At 50.6% G+C, this 20,110-nt stretch overlaps 1 protein-coding gene and 1 long non-coding RNA gene across 2 annotated transcripts in view; both read left to right on the forward strand.

Annotated features, from left to right (window-relative positions):
• The first annotated feature begins 8,880 nt into the window (after positions 1-8,880).
• Positions 8,881-13,499, forward strand: LOC116077964. The gene is made up of 2 exons (XR_004113387.1): positions 8,881-9,010; positions 13,284-13,499. It is a non-coding gene; the product is annotated as an uncharacterized LOC116077964 (long non-coding RNA).
• A 2,095-nt stretch (positions 13,500-15,594) lies between these two features.
• Positions 15,595-20,110, forward strand: part of Hoxb9 (homeobox B9) — a 5,223-nt gene continuing 707 nt past the window's right edge. The window contains exons 1-2 of the mRNA XM_031352859.1: positions 15,595-16,323; positions 18,912-20,110. The exon at positions 18,912-20,110 is cut by the window's right edge and continues 707 nt beyond it. Of these exons, the coding sequence (XP_031208719.1) occupies positions 15,807-16,323; positions 18,912-19,147 (753 nt within the window). The 5' untranslated portion in view covers positions 15,595-15,806 and the 3' untranslated portion in view covers positions 19,148-20,110. The remainder of the gene's footprint in view (positions 16,324-18,911) is intronic.

The raw sequence follows: 20,110 nt of genomic DNA on the forward strand, positions 1-20,110 counted from the left end.
ACACACACACACGGCACGAACATGGGGCTTGGTATCTTTAGGCAATTTCACCGTTAGGTTAAGTTACGGTGCGATCCACTGGCCCCTCCGCAGCTGTGGCGGTGATGGTTGGGGGGAAGCAAAACAGGAAGACCGCCAGACGGAGAAGTGGTCAAGACTGTGAGGCGCAGACTCGCAAGAGTCCGGGGAGGGGGGGAGATTGAGGCACCTTAGGTTTGTGCTCTGAGCCATAGGTTTAGATTTGTGCTACCGCCCGTAGCGGATGGAATCTGGAAGCCGGGGAGGGACTAACCCAGAGCCCCAGCCGCGTGGAGCTGGGAACTAGCGTTGGCATTGGGAAGTCGCATTGAAGGGATAAAGGGAGTTCGCAATGACACAGATGCTATCCTCAAACTGCAATGCCAAGGGCCTGCAGACGGACCTCAGTTCCCACCCTCCGGGACCAGAGGAGATGCAGGCGGAGGCTCTGGCCAGACCTCACTCAGACTAGAAACTCTGACTTACTGCCAAGTAGGACCTCGCTGCTTATGGCCCAACAACGGTCTTGAGAACCAGGGCCGCTGCCTCGCCCGGCTTCCTTGTTTTTACAAGGGTGAGCATCCTCTCGGTGAGCCTCTGTATCTCTGAGCTGAGGAATAGTTCTCCACCTTTAGGAACAATTTACTTGCTTCCTCCGAACCACAAACTCCACGGTCCCCTCCTCATTTCCCAGCTGTGGGGTTTTTCTTTCAGATGCCACCCCACTTGCCACCATTAACAGACACTTGCAAAACCCCACTAGGTCCCCAGCAAAGGGACACGTCCATCCTCTGGAGCCGGCCAGTTAATTAAAGAACACTAAGAAGCAGGAGGAGGTGTAATGGAGTAGTTTGGAACGTGAGGGGCGCTGGTGAGGTCATTAACCTCGGAGTAAAGATTGGAGCTGCAGATGCGCCTCTGGGCCTTTCTCAGCATCCGGGTTTTGGTCACTCCACCTGTCTATAGCATTCAACCTCTCTCCTCTTGTCCAGCGATGCGTTTTTTCCCCTTCATTTTCTCTTTCTCTGAGGAACGGTTTTTATTACCTCTAGGTATCTAAAACCAAATACCTTCTTCTATGTACCTGTCACAGACCAAAATAACGCAGAGGTAACAAGAAGCAACCGCACACTGGCTGTCTAGGCTCAAGGGTCTCATATTTGACTCCTTAGACCTAGTCCTAAACTGTAGAAGCTGAAAATTCCTCTAGGCGTAAATATACCCTCAAGAGAAAGACACTTTCAGGGGAGGAATGGTTTCAGAAACTTGCTTTGCAGAAGCAGTTTGCTCAGAGCAGTTTGCAGTGAGCCCTCTGCGGTGACTGCCTTGAGCTGACACATCCGTAGAACCCCCCCCCCCAACACTCTGGTTACAGATCGTACATCTTCATCATAAGGCATAAAAGTGTGCAAAAACTAGCTTGTTGTCGGTTGCTTTGCCTCTGCCCCAGAGCTTTTGGCACCCGTGAGAGATGCAGGATATTCTAGAGAAGGCCAGGTACTGGTACCTACCTACAGGGTTTTATGGTACACACATGGCTGCCCCCTTAGTTGGCTTTTCCAAGCAAAGTTTCACTGCCCTCTGGTTGCTTGTATGTGAACAGCAGGGGGTAGGGAGGGGATGGTTTTTAACATTTTAGGGGCACTCACTGTTACTTTAAAGTTTGATTTAAAAAAAAAAAGCATGATCCTATCCCCTATTTATGCAGCCCTCAATAAATCCCATAGCTTCAGGGGGTTTAGGACTACTCAATTCCCAGACTAAGAGTCATTTGGATTGAGGGAAGGGGCCAGTCTCTGGGAAAAAAAATGCTGAAACCAAGTATCAGTCAGTTTATGTAGATTTCACTTCTTGTCCTTTGGCTGGCAGTTTTGTGTTTGCCAGGCTGCCTAGCACCTTTGAAAATACTCAGGGCTGAGCATAATGGTCCACATCTTTCACCCCAGCATTGGGGAGGCAGAGTCAGGTGGATCTCTGTGAGTTAGAGCCCAGACTGGTCTACCGAATGAGTTCAAAGGCAGAGAACTACAGAGTGAAAGTCTTGGAGGAGAGGAAAGAAAGAACAACCCCAGCCATTGGATCTCTGAGTTCTAGGACAGCCAGGGCTACACAGAATCTCTCTGTGTGTGTTTGTGTGTGTGTGTGTGTGTGTGTGTGTGTGTGTGTGAACATTGAGACAGCAGCCTTGTCTGGACCCCCGGTAGTGGAAGTCCTAGCCTTTCTTCCCAGGGAACTGAAGCATGAAGCAATAGAAAAAGCTTTGCTGAAGAATGTTGATCTTGGTCTGGCAGCCAGACCAATTCCTGTGGAGGCTGGGCTTAGGCAGCACTGTTTGGTACAAAAACCAAACAAACAAAAAACCAAAAACAACAAAAATATGGCTTTGGTACTGGGAATTGAACTTGGAGTCTTGTGGCTGTTAGCCAATCACTCTGCTGTGAGGCTACATCCCCAGCTTGCTTCTAAATACCTTTATCATCTTGTTTGTAAGACATGAAGAACAGACAATCTCTGTCCATCCTAGGGGACCTCCCCACTTTCCCTAACGTCTTCCTATGTATCGGTTTATTTCAAGTCCATCAGAAAGAGTATCTCTCTTCTCTAGCTAGGAAGATTGTCCTGGCACCCTACCCTAGCTATACTCAAGCCACCCAGATCTCCCCAGAAAAAGCACTGGGCCTCTTCAGGCTATAAGGGTAGGAGTCCCCTCCCCTGGACTGTGTTCAAACAATTGATGGAGCATGGAAATCACCTGCTTTCTTGTACACACTTACATGAGGAACCTATGCCCTCCCTGGTTGTTCTCCATTGTCTGTACATTTCAAACAACTGTGCCTTGGAGCAGGTAAGCCCCTGACCACTGTTTGCCTGCCTCTCAGCTGCCAAACCCAACAGCTTTGGTCTATGGCAAGAAACCAATGACTAGTGAGCTAATAGCATTCAAACCCCTGCCTGAAAATGAAAAGGAAAAAAATAAACAATTTTCTGCTTGGGACAGCTTAAACTGACTAATCGTGACTGTGACAACCTGACCTAAATGTTTTTAATCAGAGCAGAAGAAATATATACCCATTTGCTCCCTACGTTAGTAATTAAAGAGAGCTAATTGGTATTTTCAGGAACTTCCGACTGAGGGTCAGAAGCCTCTAGTCATCTTTTCACCCCTCCTTGCCCCACCTCACCCTCAAAGGACAGTCCCCACCGTGGAGTTGGCCTCTTTCTGTCAGACAATGGGAGGGGGAGCTCCAGACCCTCTAGCTCCTGCTTTGCAGCCATTATTTCTTAGACCCTGAGAAGGGGACACAGTGATTGGCCAGAAGTTCTTGCCCAGCAGGGTTGTCCCCTTTCACACATCCCTAGACTTGTTTCCAGGAGCCAAGACCTCTCGCTGGCTGCCAAGTCAGCACCGCCAAATTGGCAGAGTGTGGCTCCCACTGGAGGCCCAGAACTCAGCCCAGTGCTGGGCACGTGGGAGGAGCTCAGAAAATGTTTCTCCGATGTGGAATAAAAAGACCCCACCGGGCAAAAGTCTTCACCTATTTGAGGGTTTCCTGGCAAGTGCGAGACCCAGTTCTTTTTAGTCATTTCTCTCACGCTCTGTTTCACTTCAGCCTTCTGCTCCCCTATTTTTTTCTTCCTATTCACGTTCTATGGCAGGACCCCGCTCACCTGGAAGCCCTTAGACAACCGCTCTGCAGACCCCTCCCCTCCCCCGCCGGCCCCAGCCCCAGGAGATCCAGAAACTTCAGGCTACAGGGAGTTTGAACCTGAAATGAGCCAGATAATTGCCCCAATTCGCTGTTCCTTATTGAAGAGATAGTTTACAGGCTAAGAGGTTCAAAGGGCCTCACTTTTATGGACACTGCTCTAAGTCAAAAGAATACATTACACACATACTGGCTTGAGGCTCTCTGGCCATCCAACCTAGACTGGTTCTCTGAGAACAAAGGAGACTTCCTCCTTCTCCTCCCTCCTCCCTCCTCCTCCCTCCTCCTCCTCCCTCTGTCTTCCTTACTATTAATACTTATTAAATGTTCTCTGTGAGCGGACATCATACTTAATTCTAGGCGCACAGTACATGAATTGCTATAGCAACCCTGAGATCTAAGATACCCTTCTATTTTTTTTTTTTTTTGGCAGATGTATAAAGGAAGATATTTTTCAATCAGGAAGTGTGTGTGTGTGTGTGTGTGTGTGTGTGTGTGCAGAGAGAGAGAGAGAGAGAGAGAGAGAGAGAGAGAGAGAGAGAGAGAGAGAGAGAGAGACCTAGGGTATAACAGGATGGAAATAAAACTAAGGATGAGAATATCTTAAAGTTTTGAAATATAGAATGCAGATAGTTTCGCCTGCCCTGAAACGAACAAAGAAGGGAGGCAATTAACTGGCTAATTCCTAGACCCAAATGCTTTCCCTTGAAATGGGCGGATAATGAGGCCCACAGTATGTTCGCAGTTGAATTCGCCTGATGTCGCTCCATTTCCCCCCTAACTTTGGCGAATCCATTGGGCAATCACAGTGAGACGCACAGACGCCAGACGCTGCACGTGGACGCGCGCGCACTCACGCACTCACACACAGGAATGCTGACACACACAGACCCGACTTTATTCTGCCTCCAGAGTCTTTTATGACTCAGCCTTGGGAATGAAAGTAGAGTTTGGAGAGAAATAATGTGTCCGGGGCCGGATGGGGCGCAGCTGCTCCAGATGTGTGCTGGGTAATTAGGCGTCCGTGAGAGATGGTGCCCGGCTGGGAAAGGAGCGTCCCCTGGGACCAGAGACCCCGGCAGGCACTGTGCCACAGTCTGTCCCATAGTTGGCTCTTTGCTGCCTGGTCCAAGGACTCCCTCACTCCTCTCTCTGCCCATCCCTCTGGGCTGGGACTCTCTAGTCTTGGAAATAACTTAGGCACATGGTTATTGCCTCTGTCACCAAGAAAGGAGACTAGAGGGTTTGATTTCTCCTGTCCCACACTTCTCAGGTCCTGAACGGCTCTGGGCTCAGACTCAAAGGCCAAGAGTTCGGCATAAAGTCTTTGCTCCACCTAGAATTCAATACAGTCATTGGCTCTGGTCAAGAATGTCCTCTGGCTTTGGAGTATTTAAAACATTCCTGCATGGAACACCTTCTCTTAGTTTCACAAGGTTTTTAAACTTCCCTTCCCTGTCCAATGGGTCTTTTCCTTTTGGGCTTTCAAAGGCCTAAAACTCTGGTCCAGTCTCACTCAGCTAGGAAGGTAATGAATTGCCCATTTCCTGCTTTGCGTTTGTCTTGGCTCTGACTCCAGCTAAGTTTCCTCTATCTTCACCACTAATGTTCTTATGGCTTGTGCCAAATCTAAAACCCAGGAAACCCCAAATTTGCAGCAAAAACTGTCTCTAAAAGTTGTCATTCCGGAATGAATTATGGTAAAAGAAAGCCACCACGTTTGTTGGTGTGAATGACGGTTATTTGAACTAGAACATCCACTTTGTAGTAGAGGGCACGTTTCTTCCAGCCCTGCTCAATTATTCTTAATATTTGCTCAGATCTTGGGCTAACTACTTAATTTTTTAAAATTTTTTTAATTTTTTTTATTTTATTTTTATTTTATTTTATTTTTTTAGACCTCGGAGACTTCGTTTTCTAGTTGAAAGAGGGAGTTAAAGATGCTGGCGCTGCGCTGCAGCAGGCTGCAGAGATCAAAGGAGATTCCGCTGTGGAAGGCTCCCTAGTAGCGGTGGGGGCTGGTGGAGCCTTCCTTAGCTGTCCAATCCTTTCCCAGGCAGCACTCTTTAATCTTGTTTCTCTTGCTTGGCAGAGGGCGCCAAAGGCGACGCGCTGGCGGCCAGCTCCAAGCCAACCAGGCCCATTGCATCTGTCTGCAGGAACCTGTCTCTTCACCCTGCATTGGACGCCGGGCTTCGGAGAGGATCTGGCTGAGTGAGGATTCAACGCCAGGGCGCCGCCTAGAGGTCGGTCGCGTCCTCGGTCTCGCTCACCGACGACTACCGAGCTGCTAGTCCAAGCCACAGTGTCAGACTTACAAAACAAAATAAAATTCCTGCTTGGGTCAGGGACTTGGGTCAGGGACTTGGTTTCTGGGACCGTTGACTTAGCAGAAACCTGCCTCCCCTCTGCTTCATAATGAACTCCAGGAAGCGAGAGGGACCAGGGATTTCAAAGAAATATTTGTCCTTGTGATTCTGACTAAGTGGAAGAAAAGAGTCTTATTCTGTGTCTATGTCTGCACAGGTTCATCTCACTGCCCAGACTGCTCATCCAACTTACCTCCTTCTCCCGTTCATGCCAGGAATGTGCTTTCACTTCAAGAAGAAAAGGGCGATATGGAAAAGTTACTCTTTTTTCTTATAGCTCAGTTACAGGATTTCTAGATAATTTGGAGGTGGACATGTTTTGGGAAAGAATTTGGAAAACATCTGGGGGGAGGGGTGATAGGAAAAATTTCCCAAATAGCCTTTACTTATTGAGTAATGTCCTACTGATATCCCAGCAATAGTGAAGGGGGTACTTGAAGACGCCAGAAGCCCTGCCCAGGGAAGTCTGTACTGAGCATTAGACAGCTGAATTTTGAGACATGGATGACCTTGAAAGGAAAGAGCTTGGCATCCGACCAACAGGTTTGAAGTGTCCTTAAACTCCATGCAGGCTTCTTTTTGAGACTGAGATCAAAAGCCCACGTTCTGGAGCTGGGAGTAGGGAACTTCGGACAGAGCCTCAGAAAACCTCCAAAAAAACCCACATGAGAGTGTGTATGCATACAGGTTTGCTGAGCTAAGGGTGCAGCCTCTTGTGGTTTTCCAAAGAGCCCCTTTCTCCAGTCATGGAGCTACAGAGACCAGGCCAGCAGTGGGCTGCGAGCCAGCACTCTGAGCTTGAGCCATGGCTGTCCCTGACCAGGCAGCTCTATTGGAGATAGAAAAATAATAGTTTTGAATAGCTGAGGACCATTGGCCTGCTCTGTCCTTCTTCCTCCCTCTCCTGTGTCTTCTAGGGGGAAATGCTAATAGGTGTCACAGCTGTCACCACAGTGTTTTCAATAGAAATGGAGAATGATGAAGACCAAAAGAAGGGAGCACACAGTGGGGATACCTAATGGGCAGAGATGGAGGGGCTTCCCCACGTCATTTCGGGAAATAAATATTCCATAGGTATAAGGTACTTCCTGTCTCAGATGCTTTTCTCTCTTGGTGCCAGGTCCTCCCACAGGGAAGACCACCACACTACTGCTCACCCCTGGCCAATCTTCCTCAGAATGGGCCTGCCAATTCAACCTTTTTTTTTTTTTTTTTTTAAATGATAGGAGACAGCTTGGTATTATCTGAGCCCCCCCTTTTTTTTAAAACTCTATTTATATATTTTTTTTTAATCTCCAGAGAAGGGAGCCTTGGCAGCATTTCCTGGAGGGAGGAATGAGTTGGCTAGGTCAGGGCTGCACCTGTGTGTCTGTGGGGCGGAGTGTACTCCTCCTGGGCCTGGTGCTTGGTGATGAATAACTGGAGTACAGGGAACCCCCGTGCTGTCCCCCTAAATCACCTAACCATGTACTTCGAGTACACAAAGAGGGCAAGCCGCCCCTACCATGGCTCCTGGTTCTCTGGAGTCCCCGGAGAAAGACAATTTTTTTTCTATTAGTTTTGCTGCTGTGCCCTGGTAGAACAAATCCGGATTCCACGAAATTGTGGGAGAAAAAAAAAAAAAAGCAATCTGCCCAGGACAGAAAGCTGTGTCAACTTGAGGTCCACTGGTTGCTTTGGTTTGGTTTTGAAGCTTTTAAAAGTGCGGGAGAGAAGCAAGCAGTGAGACTCCACGGTGGACACCACGGTGCTGTCATTTGTGCTCTGTACGCGGGACAAGGAGATCCCCGCGGGTTTTGCCTCTGGAGCCGCTCACTGCTCAGCTCCCTTCATGCCCTCTGAGTTTCCCAAGTCTTATCCCCTGTTCCATTCTAACAAATACCTGGCAATAAACGGGCGGGGCAGGACAAAGGTCTGGAAGCCGGAAAGCAGCGGAAAACCCTAAAACCCCCGCATCAAGCAGATAGCACATCAAATGGGCTTGTAGTGAGGAGTGCAGGGCTCCTCTACCTAGGCTGTGCCTAGGTAGGTTGCAGCCCTTGGTTGGGCTCTGGGCTCTAGGGGCCCAGGTTAGGCGTTGGCTTCCAGTCCTGGCCACGGAGCTAGAGAGAAAGGCACCGAGGCCCGGGAGACTTCTCTCCACGCGGGCAGAGTCTGCAAGCTCCTTAGCCTCGTAAATTGTTCTCCTTTCCTTATACCCGCCCTGGCCGTGTTTCTTTTCAGGACAAGAGGGGATACAAACTGTTTGAAGTTCATCAGCACGGTGAAGTTTTATTGTATTTCCGGTCCCTAAGATTTATACCCTGAAAGAGAAGCCGGCAGTCAGGCGGACTCCCTCCTCACCTCCGAGTTTCCACGCCGGACACACACGTGGCCAAGCGGACACTTACCTTCGGGAGCAGGGAGGGAGGGAGCGGGGTCCGACCGACTCTCCCTCACCCGCTCAGGTAAGTCTCTCAAATTTAAGAGGCCTCTGATAGTTGTGGCTTCAACTGCAGGACTGGGCCAACCTGTGAGGATGTGCGAAGTGACTTTGTAGGGATGGAAGAGAGCGGGAGACAAGGATGTACTCAGACTAGAGGAAGCAAACTTGTTCTCTGCCTGCCCAAACCAGGTCCCCAACATCTCCACTTCTTTGTAAAGGCAGAAAAGAGTGGCCTACCTGGGGCTGTTCAGCGCCTGTGGAGCCAGAGTGCTAGCGTATTTCCGCAGAGTGACTGACTGCTCCAGCTAGCTAGCCTTACTGCCTTCTAACGCTGGCTTTCTCCGTCAATTTTTTTTCTCAGCTCTACTTGGCTCCACTCTCCTGTCTACTCCCCTGTCTCAAGGCTGGGGTTGCCTTAGAGTTGGAAGGTTTGATCTCTGGGAGCTGCCTGGGAGTCTGGGTAACCCTGGAGCCCAGGGACTGGCCAGATGGTGAGTGTGTGCGACCCTTCCTAGCAGTTTGAAGTTAAGAATCCTTTTCATGTGGGGAGCCCTCCAACTCTGGTCTTTGTTGAGAGGCCAGGTAGGTATCTCACAGAGGCCCTGGCCGGGCTTAGAGCTGGGCCCTGGGCCTTCTTTGGTCAGGATTCTTGAAATCAGTTCTGGAATTCTGGGTCCAGCACTTCGAATTCCTTGTTTACTAGCAGCAGACCTCTGTTAGGAAAAAGTAGAAGAAAATAAGTTAAGCAGAGGAAGTAAATTCTGTGGGCATTTTAGCTCACAGGGGGGCCCCAGGAGCCTGCCCCAGTGAGCCCTGGAGACAGAGCTTGAACCGGGACTGCTGAGTGAAGTAGGTAGTTTCATGTTGTTGGGCCTGGCTTTCTGAACACAACGACATCAAACCACCTGATTCACGCCAGTTACTGCTTCTTGCTTAGCTGGAGGAGTTCTGTAGGGTGCTTCAGGACTGGTGTGTGTCGCCCTTGCAAACTAATAAGACAGGCTTGAGGGCCCTCAACTGGGAAGAGCAAAAATCTTCCCTCAAGAAGAAACCTGGTGGATTCTAGGATGCCTCTTCACCTTTTAGCAATAGATAGATAGATAGATAGATAGATAGATAGATAGATAGATAGATGATAGATAGATAGATGATAGATAGATAGATAGATAGATAGATAGATAGATAGATAGATAGAAGAGAGGGGTGTAAAATGTGAATATTGTTATCTCTCAAAGGCACCTTCAGGAAAGGCAGGGACTGAGCTCTTTTGCTACAAAGTCAAGGGTGGTGATGACAGCCAGGGCTTCAAGCCTTTGGGTTGTGGACTCCTGTCTGCCTTCAGACCTTCCCTGAAAGGTCTCTGCAGGGAATCGGTTTCCAACAGGGCTACACGGGATCCTCTGAGTCTTTGTAATCTTTGGATGGTGGTGGTGGTGCGTGTAGGGGAAGCTATATACCTCAGGAAAAGTTTGAAGCTCCTCTAAGGAACCGGTAGGTCCCAATCCCAAAGGGAAACATCAAGACCATTTTGCAATCTCAGCCTGCAGGTCATCAGGGTCCCTTCTAGGGCCCCCTAGTGGGACAGGACTTCCTGAAGTGTGTTTGTGGGTGTGTGTGTGTGGGGGGCGGTGAGGAGTCCTTCCTTTCCCAAATTCTAGTTGGCGTTTTACCCACTGGTTGAGCTGGCCTGTGGGTTCACACAAGTTCTGAGGACCACCACGCTCGGGGAGAAGGGGCCTAGGCAGCAGGAGAATCTAAGCTGCTAGGTTATTCAGTACAGCCTGCTGTAAGGGTGGGTCTGGAGCCTGGACAGGGTAAGGCAGTCTGTCCTCTCTGACCCCAGCCCTTCAAGGCTGCTGCTGGCTCTCTGCCTAGGAAAGAAGTTCCTAGGAGTGCCGGTGGGAAGAAGGACTTGCCAACCGAATAGGCTAACTTTTGTTCCTAAACCCTTTCCCTGCTTGAGGCAGAGGAAATGTGCAAGGGGCCCATGAAAGAGGCCCTGACCGGATGGGTGTCCCGGCGCCAGGCTGATTGAGATGTGGGGGTGGGGGGAGCGTTGAATAAGAGGCCTCTGCAATGGCAGAAGGCACAGGGAGACCCACTCCCAGAGCAGAGTGTTTCTTCAACTCACTGTCCTGATAAGAAAGGACCTTAGAGTATGTCCTTTGACATCTGCTTATCTTCCCCTGTGGGCTAAGGGGGTCTGGAATGTTCCTGCTGCTTTACCTTGCTTCCTCAAGGACTACTTAGAAACCCAAACAGGCACTAGGAGCCTGACCATATTCCTTCCCTGGGTTCCCCACCCTGGCCACCTCCTCCCAGGAAAAGTGCTGTAAAAAAATAAAAAAGACAGAAAGAAAAAAGAAAAAAAGAAAAGAAAAAAAGGAGGGGGGATTTAAGAGAGAAAGGAGGAAATAAAGTCTTTGGAAAGCAGAGAGTTTTACAACAGCCAAAGGTTTTATGGAAGCAATTATGTAATAGCTTTCTACCTGCTCAGAACCCTTTCCGCTCCGCCTGCTGCCCACTCCGTTTGGTCTCCTTGATGCCTCCCCCCCAAAGGACTCAGTCACCTCCCACTGTCTTGAGTATCCATGATGGCTGAGAGTTGGTAAGAAGATTCCTCAGGTCCATTGGGGCCACTGACCTCTGACATCCTATGATGGATGTCAGAAGATTTCATCATTTTCCAATTAAGATCCTTCCTTGGGGTTGTGGAAGCCCCCAGGTTTGAGTCCCAGTACAGAATGTGATACCTGTTTGCAGGTTATTTTGGAAAAAGGGGGTGGGTTCTGGGATTTTGTTTTTCCCTTCCAATGTCTAATGGAACAAGTATCTTCAAACCTCCCTGTATCCCACAGTAGGTCTGGAGTCTAACCTCCCTGTATCCCACAGTAGGTCTGGAGTCTAACCTGGGGCTCAGGAGCAATGTCTCCAGTGCTTGGGGACAGAGACTGGGACTTTAACAATGTTGTTGTATGCAGCAGTGTTTTGACATGACCTTCACAGTCACCTGGGGACTGCCACACTCAGCTGTCTCCTTTCCTTTCACACTTGTGCAAGACACAAGTAGTAATATTTCCACCCCATCCCCTTCGCTACCATGAAATAAGTGTCACACCATGCATGCTGCCCCTGCGGGTTGGGGGAAGATACGAAGAAGTAAAAAGATTTCATGGTTGGATAACAAAAGTCACCAAATTTCATGACCTTTTCTGGGTCAGTTGGAGGTATTTGCTCCATCTTCCATTAAAACGTTCCAGCAGGATGGTGTAATTGAATCCAGCTTTAAGTCACACACATTGATTTGAAGGTGTAATATGAATTTTGCTTGAATACTAAGTTAAGAGGCAAGATTTCAAGTGAGGCTTTTACATCAGCTAATATTGTAGAGCCAAAATTTAGACATTAATATCTAGGTTTTTGTCTTCCCTATAGGTGTATTGATTTTTTTTTAAAAAAAATATGCACACCAGCTTTGGGGTTATATTTTTAAAAACAGGGACAGAATCACTATTAACCTACATTATTCACAGGGATTATACACATAACCACATATGAACAACTAGATCTTAAATGCCTGTGCCCAGGCACATTTAGTATTACAGCTGCGAAGATTATTGTATATACTATAAATGTATGGATTAGAGCATATTTAAAAACTAGGTTCCCTTACAGAAATATTGGTTTGAAACAGACATGTAAGACAAATACATCTACTCAAATCCAGCAGGCATCAATATCAGCTTTAGCTTATCAACTAAAAACAATGTTCTGTTTTCTCACAGTTTTCCTTTATTTTTTTTCTCTTGTACTCCCTTTTCAGTCTCTAGGTTTTCTCTTCTTAATGACAGAGACACCCTCACTTCACCCCCACCAAGTAGTCTCCAAAGTGCAGGCACTTACCCTGGCTGGCTGTGATCAGCATCCGCTTCTCTTCTTGGTTGCTCTGGGCCCCAGTGTGGCCCAGGGGCTTTGCCTTCCTGGTTTTGTTTGTTTGTTTTGTTTGTTTTTTTGTTTTGTTTTGTTTTCATGCTGCCCGCCACTAGCCCCAGCTGTGTTCAACCCAGGCTCCAGTGTAAGACTTGACAGGAGGCTATAGGGAATGTGGGATTGTCTTTCTCTCTAGGACTTAGAGGTGGGCTGCAGAGTAGCTTTGCTCTCTGGACAGAGTATCCCCACTATAATGTTACTTTTGTTAAGTAACTATAGGCTGTGGGTCCCAGGGGCCACAGTTCTGTGTGCTCTGTTCTGGCATGATGGGTACTATTGCCTAGGAAGGGAAAAAGATTTGAGGGGTTCCCGGGAATCACCGAGCATTTCAGCAAGGGGGCACCCACCCTGGTGACCATTTCGTCCTTTGCCTCTGTTGAAGCTGGGCTCAAGTTTGAGGCAGCAATCCCTTCTGGAAAGCTTGCAGCATGGGTGAGACTCCTTGCTGCTGCTGCTGCTGCTGCAGTTACTGCTGCTGTATCTTCCCCCGAGGGGGGTGAGATGGGGTATATACCCCAGGGATGAGGGGAAAAGTTCATTCTCTTCTGTAATCACCTCTCCAGAGAAGACAAGATTCCCAAACCTGTCTCTTCCACTTTGTGTGCCCCCTCCCACCTCCGGCATCTTGAGCAAATACCCAAACTATCTCTTACTTAGAAAAGAGGCCTGGGTCTCCTCTTCACCCATCAGTGATTCCATAAGGGATTAAGAACAGCTCCCTAGGCACTTACAACCCACAAATATGAATTCAAATGACTTATCTCCCTCTTACAGGGCACAAGCCAGGAGCTCAAAGGTTTTCCTCTGATTCTTTCTCTAAACTAAATGAGCCCCTTGACTTCTCTCTCCTTGTGAAGAGTCTTCAGCAAAGCCCAGGAGAGGAATGGGATCCAGGAGGGCAGCAGGCACAGCCCAGCACCTACACAGCTTGGGTCTTAAAAACAGCCTTGCTCCATCACTTTTCCATAAATAAAAATGCCCCAGCCCACAGTTCACATGTCCTTTTGGGCCCTAATTTATATACTACAGAAAATCATATACCCACCTCGACATGCTTCATAACGCTGTTATTTATGGCTGGGGAGGGATTTTTTTTTTTTTTTTGCCTGAAGACTATATTTATTACAGGTAAAACTGATGGCAAAACAGGAACAGGTGCTTTGCCCTAACTATGATTCATTCGCTCCAGGCCCAGCTTCTTGCTGGCAGGTCCGGGAAGCTCTCTTGACTTTTCCAAGCGTCCAACCGCTACTTAGAAGAATTTGCATCGGATTTTTGTTTCCCCATTTGGATACTATGGCAAAAACAGATCTTCACGCTGTTTGGTTCCGGATCTGCTGGGCTGTCGCTCTCCAAGAGCGTGGGTGGAATTGAAGGGGCCGGCTGGGCGCCCGCATTGATCTTTAAAAAATCATTTTGAAATCGCCATAATGTGAAGAAATATGGCGCTTCGCCCTCGTATTTCACACGTAATGACACGAGATGGCTTCATTTGGAAAGACAAGCGGGCGGGACTGTGTGTGCGCTCGCGGAGGTAATCCGCAGCCTTCCACTGGGCAGAAGGGGTACTGGCTAAAAACATAAGCCCAAGTTAGAACGGTTCCACTTTTTCTAAAGGGGGGGGGATAAGCGGGGGTCACGGCTACCGGAGCAGCCTGCCTAATAACGGTCCAGACTCAGAGAATAGCCAAGAAATCTGTCTGTTCACCTAACCGGAGGAAACGAAGCTTGTCTAGGGGCTGGGCCTCCCAGAGCTCCACACCGGGGGAGGTGCCTGCACCCAGGCAGAGGCAGTAGAAGCAAGAGCTGGGAGAGCCGCCAGGAAACCAGCCGGTGGCCTCGGGGGAGTCCCTGCGCAGGGCCGCAGAATAGCTGCTAATAAAATGCACTATTTGTAATCTCCACGAGAGGATTGTAGGGGGGAAGGCGGCGGGTGGGGGAAACGGACTGATGCCGGGGAGTCCTCTGTACTTGCTTCTGTCCTATGTCGGTATTTGGACCTTTTCCAGAGCGGCAATTCCGGGTGAAAAGCGCTGGACACGAGTGTTGAGAATTTAGCTTGCCTCTTTGCCTTTTTGGATGTAAAGGAAGTGTAACCCGGTGTTCCTTACTGTGCCGTTTGGGGGACCTTCTTCTCCCTCTCCAGCGCTCTTTTAATCATTTCTCACATTAGTCCCCTCATCTGGACAGTTTGAAGGGTCTCAGAGATTTCTGGATGTATAGGATAAGAAATGACCGTGGACCCAGCCTTTCACAAAGGCCCAAGAAAAATTTTAAGGAGTTAAATAAGACTGGTTAGTCTCCCCCGAAACTCTTTCGTAGACTAGTTCCAGGGCCTGGTGCGTCTGTTTGGCCTTAGGCAGGCTATAATTTCAGGACAGATAATGATTCTTTGGACACTGGTCCCCTTTCGCCTCTCTCAGCTGCTAAAGGATCAAGGGAAGAGCCTAGTCACGTAAATCTCCCCAAATTGTGCCCCGAACCCCCTCCAAAGAGGATAACTGTCCTATAAAATCCCCAACTTCTTTCTCATCCTTTTACTTCATCTCCTGTGGGTCGCTGTACTGCTGTTGTTTAATAAACATCTCTGTCAAGGGGACAGAGGACAGGAAATGAGGGCCCGCGGGGTGGAGGTGGAGGTGTTGGGGGGGGGGGTGACAAGACTACCTCCTTTAATTACCCAGTCGGGCCTCTCCCGCTGCTCTGAGGCTGGGACTCTCTCCCTCCCTGTATGCTGGTCCTCCCTCCCCTCTCTCTCCAACCCGCCTGGGGAGAGGGCTCCTCAGCCAGCGTCCCTCCGGAGGCAGCCCGCTGCTCGCCTCCGCCTCTCCTCCGCCCCCATCGCCCCATGTTGAGAACCCCCCCTTCCTGTAAAAGCGGGAGGGGCCCCGGGCGGCCCAGCAGCTCAGGCTGAGGTTACGTGGCCGCCGGAGCCCTGACGTGATAGCACATTGCATCAGCATAAAACAATCCATCGTGGATATGGAATGCGGTGAGGACGGATGACAGCGCGAGCGCAGCCCCCTCGCCCGATTGATTTATGTCGGAGCTGACGCTTTATCAGGCAGTCCGCAAAACTTTGACCAATCATTTTGCAAGGAGCTCCGAGCCGGGCTGCTCCACTGTACTTTGTTGGCTGAGAAGTTGAGCAGGGGGTGGGGGTGGGAGGGTGGGGGTCTGGGGGGGTCGCGTCCGAAAGCCCTCTGCACCGGGTCCGTGTGCCACCTTTTTCCCTGCTTGGGCGCCGCGGCGCGAGCGCTTCCCTTCCCCCTGCGAGCGCGCGGATAATGTCTGAGAATGTCCATTTCTGGGACGCTTAGCAGCTATTATGTCGACTCGATCATAAGTCACGAGAGCGAGGACGCGCCTCCAGCCAAGTTTCCTTCGGGCCAGTACGCGAACCCGCGGCAGCCGGGCCACGCCGAGCACCTGGACTTCCCCTCGTGCAGCTTCCAGCCCAAAGCGCCGGTGTTCGGCGCCTCCTGGGCGCCGCTGAGCCCTCACGCCTCGGGGAGCCTGCCGTCCGTCTACCACCCCTACCTGCAGCCCCAGGGCGCGCCGGCGGCCGAGAGCAGGTACCTCCGCACCTGGCTAGAGCCGGCGCCGCGCGCCGAGGCCGCCCCGGGGCAGGGCCAGGCGGCCGTGAAGGCGGAGCCGCTGCTGGGCGCGCCGGGGGAGCTGCTCAAACAGGGCACGCCCGAGTACAGTTTGGAAACTTCGGCGGGCAGGGAGGCTGTCCTGTCTAATCAAAGAGCCGGCTACGGGGACAATAAAATTTGCGAAGGAAGCGAGGACAAAGAGAGGCCGGATCAAAGTAAGTTATAAAAAAAAAAAGAGAGAGAGAGAAGAAAAGAAAAAGAAAAAGAAAGAAAGGAAAGTGAGGAAATCCCCCCCACCCCCAGGCCGCAGGCCAGGCCCGGGGGAGGGGAGGGGAGAAGCCATAAAGCGGACAATGTAAAGGGACTGCGCGCCTGGGGCCGCAGGGCTAGCGAGGGAGTGGAGGGAAGAGGAAGGAAGGGACCGGGAAAAGAAGAAGCTGGGTGTTCAGGAGGGGGACACTGAGGCTGCCCCCCACTCCTCCTAGTGGCGCAGGGACTGAGACTCAGGGACCAAGTTTCTTTAGTCCTTCTTTCTTCCCCAGGCTCGGGTTGGAATCAGGGAAAGGGACCTGCGACAGTCCAGGGAGGAACTGTAGGGGGCCGGGCCGGTGGCCAGCGCGGCCGGGAGCCCGCGCGGGCACGGGGCCGAAGCGCACCCGGCAGAGCCGCCTGCGCCACGCGCAGACCGTCCCCGCCGGCCAAGGGGAAGGGGGAGGGGGCTCATTAGGATTTTATTTGCGATGCAACAGCTTGGCGGAGGATTGTTCCTAGCAGATCTCTTGCAGTAGCCGCGTCGGGTCGGCAGCAGGCGCCGGGAGGGGCGGGGGAAGCCCAGGATGCGGTGACGGAGCCCCCTCCCCGGTGCGCCGGCCCCTCCCTGGGAGCCTTCCCTCCGGGGGTCCCCCGCCCTTCTAGGGCATCCTCTACAGGGTGGCCGTTTCTCCTCCTGCGGTTCCCGCTGATCTCCGTGGGGCATCCGATCACAAGCCGGGGCAGTCCACCTCTCGGAGAGTCTAGGCATCACTTGCCAAAGACAGGGCCTCCCTCTAGGATGGAGGAGAAGACACCCGAAGGGACCCGGGGGAGGGAGGGGGAGGACTGCGCAGGGGCGGAGAACTCTACCCTTGGTGGAGAGTTTCTTACCACCTCCCACTCCTAAAAGCACCCTTGCTAAAATAAAACCCCGAGTGGAAACTGATGCTGGCTGAGAGGAGAGGACGTTTAATTTTCTCAGTTTGTTTTTAAGGATGGGGATGACAAACTGGTTGGGGGCTCGCTCTTGGTCCCAAACAATACCGGACAGACTGACAGGTCAACTCCTCAACCCCGTCCTCCTCTGGGCAAATAGTTTGGTCCTTGCTCGCCCTATCAGACGTCCCACCAACAGAGTGGCCAATGGGACCTCTGGGGACATGTTTGCCCTCTGAAAAGCAAGGAGAGACACTACTCCCCGGTGACCCTTGTGGTCCCCTTTTACCTCCAAATTGCCAGGCGGAGTCATTAGGAGCTTGTATCTCAAAACAGCTCTTCCCAAAGCTCCGGCAAACACGCAAACAGACCCCCGTCACCCCATGCCCTCAAACTCGGGCCTGAGAAGCCCATTATTGCAAAGCAGCCATTTGGCTAGGATCAATTATTAACAGTTTTTTTTCCTCTTTCATATTTAATGAAAGAGGAAAAGGCTGCGGGTCCCATCCCAGGCAATCACATTAAGGGAATAGCGCTGCAAATTGGTAAGACACGCTACTTAGTGTAGGATGAAGTGAATTTTTAAAATATACATAGATATCCAGAGCTTTTCATTTGGGGGAAGCTGGTGAAGTGGATCTTATTTGTAATTGGCTCCGCTTTGGGAGGCAGGCAACTTTTCTTAAGTCCTGAGGTCTAAAGAGAGATGCTGGACAGAAGAAGAAGAAGAAAAAAAACCTGTATATGTTATTTGCTCTTTGTGCCCCTCTTCCACTCAATTACACCTTTCTCTGCCTCTCCATTGGATCAGTTAAAAGGGTTGGTGTGCTGGGAAGGGCTTTCTGTCCCTCGCCATCTCTGCTTCCCCACCTTGGAGCTGTAGCAATTTTGCTTCCCAGTTTCCCTGAACTTGTGTTAACCAAACTGTGAGCTGAGCAGCAGAGGAGAAGCGGCTATTGCTGCCATAAGTAATCTGGAAGCCCTGGGGCTCCCCGTCCACGGGCTGCAATTGATAAATGGCTGCAATTGGGTTGCTTGTGAGTCGGAGTGTGCTGGGTGTCCGTGGCTGTAAATGCAGACTCTTATTTGTGTTATGTGATGGGGAGGGCTGTCTACCCGAGACTCACATGTCTGCTGCTTAGGCCTAGGGCTTAAAGGTGGTTTTCTAGGCAGGGTTTACTGGGACTGGACTGAAGCACCAAGACATCTCTTGGCTATGGCTGAACAGAACTCCACTCCTTACCCATTTCTTCCCCTTTCCCCTGAAAACCTAGAGCCAAAGGACCCTTCAGGTCAGCCATCTTTAGCTGGCAATGTGGTTCCAGCTATACTGAGCTCTTCTGACCTGGGTCTCGATCTGTTTGGATACAAATAGAGGAAGGCTGAGATGCCTGGAGCAGTCAAAGCTTTGAAGATGCTTGGGGTAGTTTGGTGGCATCCCTTTCAAAGCACTGTTCCCTCGGATCTGGCCCAGTTAGAGATGCTTTCTGAGATCTTGGAGGCCTGGGTGTCTTTCTCCAGTGCCAGATGGGGAGTAGAGATGTGAGCGCACCTTCTTGGTCTGGAGCTCTTCACTCCTTTCCTCTCTTTGATTCTATCGCTACTTCTCTTTCAGCCAATCCCTCTGCCAACTGGCTGCACGCCCGCTCTTCCCGGAAAAAGCGCTGTCCCTACACCAAATACCAGACGCTGGAGCTAGAGAAGGAGTTTCTGTTCAATATGTACCTCACCAGGGACCGCAGGCACGAAGTGGCCAGACTCCTCAATCTGAGTGAGAGACAAGTCAAAATCTGGTTTCAGAACCGGCGGATGAAAATGAAGAAGATGAATAAGGAGCAGGGCAAAGAGTAAAGATGACCCCACCCTTCCCAGCTCACTCTTATTTATGCGATGGCCGATGGCCAACAAGCCACTGCTGTCTGGGTGGTTGGTACCCAAGTGAGCAGGGAAGGGCATCTCCTCTTTAAAGTCCCTCATCTGCACCTGGAGTCTGTCTCCTCTGCTTTGCGCCTCCCCCCCACCCCCACCCCCGCGCCCACTCCACTCCCCCTGGTGTTAAGAGGAAGTTTTGTTAAGTTAGAAGCTAGCTGTACTTGGTTCCTAGAAAAGTGATGAGCCTTGCTCTAAAGCTCTTTAGCATCCCTGATAATTTTTCTGGAAAGCCCCAGCCCCTCTCATCCAGTCTGCCTGTTCCCTCCCTGCCACCCAGGTATAGTTTAACTGCACACAGCCCAGCAGATGCCCACAGGCATAAAGTTTGGAGTCCACCCTCACAGTGGAGAAAGGAAGTAACACTCTCCATGAAAATATTGTTCACCAAACCCAGCAGGGCAGGCCTCAGATCAGGTTCCTTCAGGTTCTGCCCTGATCCAGACACACACTAGGAAGAGTCTAGGGATGCCCTCAGTGAGGCACTGCAGCCCAGAGTCTCAACAATCCCAATAGTATCCCTATGAAATTGCCAGCTAGACCCCACATCTGGGGCGGTGGGCTGTGGGCAGGTATGGCCAGCCCATGTCCCCAGGCTGTTGTGAGCCAGAAAGGGCAAGAAAAAAAGCAGGGAGTGGTTTTATGAAGGTACCTTTAGTGGAGTCCCCTCGTATATTTCCCTGCAGGAAGTGTTTAATTCTGCATGTTTTCCTCTCCTTCTGACTAAAGGAGGCCAAATTGTGGGTCTTAGAGCCCTGATGGTGAGTGCTATTCCCCCGTTCATACATTCCCACCCGCTTTGACAGAATGTAGCTTTTCTTGCTGACCACAGACTTGGAATACTCTCCATCCTCCAATTCTGAAACCAACTCTCCTTTCCACCAG

This window comes from Mastomys coucha, unplaced genomic scaffold (assembly GCF_008632895.1).
Source record: "Mastomys coucha isolate ucsf_1 unplaced genomic scaffold, UCSF_Mcou_1 pScaffold5, whole genome shotgun sequence".
Classification (NCBI taxonomy): domain Eukaryota; kingdom Metazoa; phylum Chordata; class Mammalia; order Rodentia; family Muridae; genus Mastomys; species Mastomys coucha.